The sequence below is a fragment of the Momordica charantia genome, assembly GCF_013281855.1.
Source record: "Momordica charantia cultivar OHB3-1 chromosome 11 unlocalized genomic scaffold, Mcharantia_2.0 BLBB01000011.1, whole genome shotgun sequence".
Classification (NCBI taxonomy): Eukaryota; Viridiplantae; Streptophyta; class Magnoliopsida; order Cucurbitales; family Cucurbitaceae; genus Momordica; species Momordica charantia.
The window spans coordinates 15,222,493-15,228,240 of NW_028275159.1; the positions used below are offsets into that span (position 1 = coordinate 15,222,493).

The following is a 5,748-nucleotide window of genomic DNA, read 5'->3' on the forward strand; positions in this document are numbered from 1 at the left end:
TATTGAACGTGACAAAAAATATTAGAAACGAGTCAAACTTTTATAATAAAAATCTCTCTCTCACAAGGAAGGGGAGAGAGAGTGTTTGAAAAGACATTTGACAAATGTAGGAGCAGAGTTGCACGTGGAACGGGCGAATGGTGCGTGTGTGTAAGTCAACTTTTATTTTCCGTCACCACCACAACTTTTATTTGCCTCAATCTCTCTCGTGTGCAAATGATGGGCTTTATTCAAGTTTCAACACACAAATAAATTAAATATATCTCCACAACCACAACTGCTATATAATATATATGTTTGTTTGTATAAAATAAAATGTACATCAATTTATTTGATCACTTGTTGGCAGACAAGAACAGACACACTCCATTGTCCAATACTATCAACCCCACCTTTTTTCACCATCTCTTTTTCTCCTGCAAATATCACCAAAAATATATAATTAAAATAAGGTTTTAAATTATAATTTTTTTAAATATTTAATACGTTATTGAACGTTCAATTTTTTTTGTTCGGTACGTCTAACTTATTGCGAATATTAGAGACCTATTTGATACAAAATTCAAAGCTTAAAAATTTATTACAGTATTGAGAAAGAGAGTAAATAATACTTGCATACTTTCATTAATTGCAAAGCAGGGATATAAATACCCAAAACCAAACTTGGTTACAAGATGACTGCCAACTAACTGATATAAAACTAACTCTAATACTCCCCCTCAAGATGGGAGTAAGGGATTAACAACACCCATCTTGGATAAAAGCAAGTGTAGAGATTTACAAGGAAGAGCGTTTGTAAAAATATCTGCATGTCAATACGAATGGGCAACAATTTTACCATATCATCCAACACCTTATCACGAACAAAATGGCAATCTAACTCGATATGTCTGGTCTGCTCATGAAAAATATATGATAGGGTTAGTAGCAATATGAACTGCAACTTGATTATCACAAAATAGAAGAGCCGGAGAGGAACAAGTATCTGTAAAGCAGTCAAAAGGTGAGAAATCCATACAATCTCACTAACAGTGGCAGCAAGGGCGCGATATTCCGCTTCAGTTGAAGAACGAAAAATAGTACTTTGCTTCTTGGCTTTCCAAGAAACAAGGGAATCACCAAGAAATATACAAAAACCGGTAGTAGACTTGCGAGAATCGAAACAAGAGCCCCAATCCGCATCAGCAAATGCACGGAGTTGAAAAGATTTAGTAGGGTTTAACAAAATCTCCTGACCTGGGCAGCCCTTCAAATACCGAATAAGAGAATGCACAGCAGCCAAATGTGTGGTATGTGGAGCAGCCATAAATTGACTCAATTTATGGACAGTAAATGTAATATCAGGACGAGATATAGTAAGATATAGGAGACGTCCAATAAGCCTACGATACACAGATGGGTCATCCAACAATTTTCCATCGGAAGCAGACAATTTAATGTTAGGATCCATGGGTAAAGGACAAGGTTTAGTAGCCAAAAAACCTGTATCCTCGATTAATTGGAGAGCATAATGTCTCTGAGATAAGAAAATTCTAGTAGATGACCTAGTCAATTCAAGTCCCAAAAAATATCTCAATGGTCCTAAGTCTTTGAGCTTGAACACATTATTAAGGTGAACTTTCAAGCTATCAATGAGAGATGAAGAAGCACTAGTAACAATGATGTCGTCCACACAAACAAGAAGAGCAACAAAAGATGCACCAGAGCCTTGAATGAAAAGAGAATAATCCGATTTAGTCTGTTTGAAACCAAGGAGCAAGATGGCATCAGAGAACTTATCAAACCTTATATATAGACTTGTGGAGAAGGCACACGAGACGCTCCCCCTGAGAAGCAACCACATTATATTGATAACCAAGAGGCAAGTCCATGTACACCTCCTCGAATAAGTCACCATGGAGGAATGCGTTGTTAACATCAAACTGCACTAAATGCCAATTTAAAGATACAACAAGGGAAAGCAAAACTTTAACAGTGACCATGTTGGCCACAGGAGAAAAAGTTTCAATGTAATCGAGTCCTTCTTGCTGAGTGTAGCCTTTGGCAACTAAGCGTGCTTTAAATCGATCAACAGTTTCATCAGACTTGTGTTTGATTTTGTAAATCCACTTGCAACCAATGGAATGTTGCCCAAGTGGAAGTGGAACAACAGACCATGTGTGGTTAGTCCCATGGCTCGTAATTCATCACGCATAGCATCACGCCAATAAGAGAAAGGCACGGCCTGGTGGTAATATTGAGGTTCATATGTGGTAGAGATATTGAGAGCAAAATTTCTATAAGAAATAGAGAACCTTTCATAAGTCAAATAATTGGGTAAGGAATATTTGATGCCAGATGAAGTGACATAAGAAGAATCAAGAAAACCACAATGATAATCCCTTAAATATGAAGGTTGACGAATTTGCTTCCTCTCCACAACAGAGTTTTGTTCCGAGTGACCAACGCAAGAAAACTGATGGAGAACTCCTTTGGAATGAAAGAATTCAATAAATAATAACTGGGGGGCATTATATAATAACTGGGGGGCATTATGAGACCGAAAACATTTGATAGTCTTGCCAAACTGTATCTTGATCAGTGTAAAAAAGCGAGGAACAATGACCAACGCATCTGATTTTTGTTTCATTAAAAAAGTCCACGTATATCTAGAGCAATAATCCACAAGAGTGAGAAAATATCTATAACCGACATGAGTAGATGAAGCATATGGACCCCAAACATCACATCACAGTGAACTAACTCAAAAGGTTGATCAGAAATGTGATTATGAGAGTCAAAACAAAGACGTTTCTGTTTAGCCAAAGGACAAACTAAACAAGGATCATCATGTTCATGTTTAGGTAGAGACTCAATATGTAAAATATTCTTCAAAGCTAGTAAATATTTAGGGGATGGATGCCCAAGTCTAGCATGCCATATATTGTAAGTGGAGACAAAATTATAAATAGCAGTAGATGATGTCAAAGCACAAGTAGGCAGCTCAACCGGAAGAAGATAAACTCCTTGCCAAACATCAGCTCTGCCAATCGTCTTCAAAGACAATTTGTCCTAAAGAAACACAGTAGTCATTAGAGAACTGAGCAGATATAGGACAATCGGCTGTTAATGCACTGACAGATAGCAAATTATATCTGAATGTAGGCACAAACATCACATTTGTGAGTAAAAGATCAGCACTAATTTGGACACTTCCAACAAGTTCAACTGTGATACGAGAGTGATCTGGCAAGGATAATGAAATTCCAGAAACTGGTGCAAGGTTAACAAATAGATCCCGGTTGAAACAAACATGAGCAGAAGCACCAGAGTCCACAACCCAATGTGTATGTAAAATTCTGGAATAAGAGGTATTGTGACAAATACCTGCAACGTGAGACTGATTAGTGTTTGTATCAAGACTAGTTTGCACTTTGGACAAATGTGATTGCAATAGATTTAGGAGGCATTGACATTGATCAGCACTAAGTGACGCCAAGGAACTAGAAGCATCCTAAGAACTTGAAGAAGGCGCAGATTTTGCGGAGTCATTGGTGGATCGAGTGGATGCACTGGAATTTGTTGAAGAATTGGATCTGCTGCCAGATGAGCGATAACCAGGTGGATACCCGTGTAACTTATAACAGCGATCTACTGTGTGGCCAACAAGACCACAATGAGAGCAAACCGGTTTATCCTTTCGTTTAGGTTGAAAATTGGAGGAATTCACTCGACTGTTGATAGACGAAGAAGAAGAACTGTTCTTCACCATAAGAGCTACTGGAGTAGGAGAAATCGATGCAGTAATTGCACGTTGTTGAGCTTCTTGCGCAACAAGTGAGAACGCCCGATTAATCGATGGTTCTGGCTCCATGAAGAGTAATTGAGCACGTAGTTGGCTGAAAGATTCATTCAACCCCATGAGAAAACACATTACGTGTTCTTGTTGATTAAAAGCTATGGAAGCTTTGACTCCTCCACAAGTATAACGACCACAGGTACAAGAGGGTCCAATAAAAAGAAATTTCATTCCACAAAGTCTTCAAACGTGTATAGTAAGCACTTACAGACAATTGATCTTGCACCAAATTGGAAAGTTCACGACGTAATTGAAATATGCGAGGACGATTTTGCCGCTGGAATCGTTCCTTCAAATCGAGCCAAATATCGCGTGCCGAGTCACAGAGAAGCACGCTGGCAGAAATTTCCTTTGATAAGGAATTCAAAATCCAAGAGATAACTACATTGTTACAAATAATCCAAGCTTGCAACAATTCATCCGTCGACGGTGGGAGGGAGCCATCAACGAAGTAGACCTTGTTCTTGATTGAGAGCGATTAGCATAGATCGACGCCAAGAAGTATAATTGTCCTCTATCAACAGATCTGATACAAGAACAAGGCTCGTATCTGATTGGTGCAAAAAATAGGGATTGATGTATTGTTCGAGTGTAGTCTGATTTAGTGAAGAAGATAAGTCTGCTGTGGGATTGATGTGGTCATCTTCTGCCATTGATGTAGCAGAAAAGAGATGCAAGTGACGCCAAAAGAAACCGCCAAATTCCGATGGCAATTTTGGGAAATACTCCGAAAAACTCTCAGTGCAAACCACGTGTATCTTGCTCTGATACCATATTGAGAAAGAGAGTTAGAATACTTTCATTAATTGCAAAGCAGGGAGATAAATCCCAAAAACCAAACTTGGTTACAAGACGACTGCCAGCTAACTGATATAAAACTAACTTTAATAGACAGAAAATTAAAAGTTAATAGGTATATCAGACATTATTAACATTTACGGATCTATTACATATAAAATTGAAAGTTAATTGACTTATTAGACATTTTTTTTTACGTTTAATAGACTTATTTGATACAAAATTGAAAGTTTAAAAACTTATTAGACATTTTAAAAAAAAAAAACTTAGAAATCGAACTTGAAATTTATGGATTAAACTTATGAATTAACATTGAACTAATCACCCGAACCGTGTTGTTTTCCACTAATTACAATCTTGGTTAGAATTCTAACAGTAGTAATAACAAAATTTTGAAACTTATCAAATTCAATTTTGAGTGAACCAAGTGTGACATGCTAGGAAGATTTTTATTCCAATTTATAGAGGAAGACAGCTTTTTTCTTTAAATTAAACATCTTCCATTTGTGGGAACGAACTTTTGGCTCCACTAACGGAGGGCAATTTTGACGGTTTCAAAAGTCATGTACAAATTCTTTCTTAATTAAATATTTAATTTTTAATTCATGATAGCTCAAACTTGTATGACCGATGAATAGAGGGACTTGCAAAAAGGAGAAATAGCTTTGATGCTCATATAAGTACTTATCCGATCTATGTTCAAGAGAGTATAATTTCGTGTGCGTGAAAAGTGAGACAAGCATTTATATTTATAGAGATGAGCTTCTTACAAGACCTCTAATAGTATTGCACCAGCTCTCTGACATTCGTGAGATTCACAGCATGTTGTCTGACATGAAGTTGGAGGTTTGCGCCTGCAAATGCTCATAAAGGTCGTCTCATCCTTTACGAAGATTAGTCGAAGTATGAAATGTTGGTCGGCTCAAAATAGCTTGTCGAGCTATTGGGGATCACTCGAGGATCCTCTTAGTGATGAGTCACACCCAGTTCTTCCTGTCATTTGGATGATGAATAACTCTATGATTCATGGTTCGTGACGCATGGCCGGCGATAATTCGCCTCCAACAATTGCTCCCATTTTGGCGAGTTGGATACTCGTCTTGTCGAATGAC

At 37.6% G+C, this 5,748-nt stretch overlaps 1 protein-coding gene across 5 annotated transcripts; it reads right to left on the reverse strand.

Annotated features, from left to right (window-relative positions):
* Window positions 1-262: 262 nt before the first annotated feature.
* On the reverse strand, window positions 263-4,598 carry LOC111022877 (putative mitochondrial protein AtMg00810). Of its 5 annotated transcripts, XM_022300171.2 has the most exons (3): window positions 1,019-4,594; window positions 839-895; window positions 263-416 (listed from the first exon to the last, which is right to left on the reverse strand). In XM_022300171.2, exons 1-3 carry the CDS (start codon window positions 1,916-1,918, stop codon window positions 399-401), a joined length of 975 nt encoding a protein of 324 aa, XP_022155863.1. In that variant the 5' UTR covers window positions 1,919-4,594; the 3' UTR covers window positions 263-398. The 5 variants fall into 5 exon arrangements, with proteins under 5 accessions (XP_022155863.1, XP_022155861.1, XP_022155860.1 ...); XM_022300169.2 differs by having other exon boundaries at window positions 839-4,595; XM_022300168.2 differs by lacking the exon at window positions 263-416 and having other exon boundaries at window positions 602-3,051; window positions 3,367-4,598.
* Between the last annotated feature and the right edge of the window lie 1,150 nt (window positions 4,599-5,748).

Excerpts from the sequence above, each read along its gene's own strand:
- LOC111022877 (XM_022300168.2), bottom strand. The coding sequence starts at position 1,918 with ATGTTAACAACGCATTCCTCCATGGTGACTTATTCGAGGAGGTGTACA.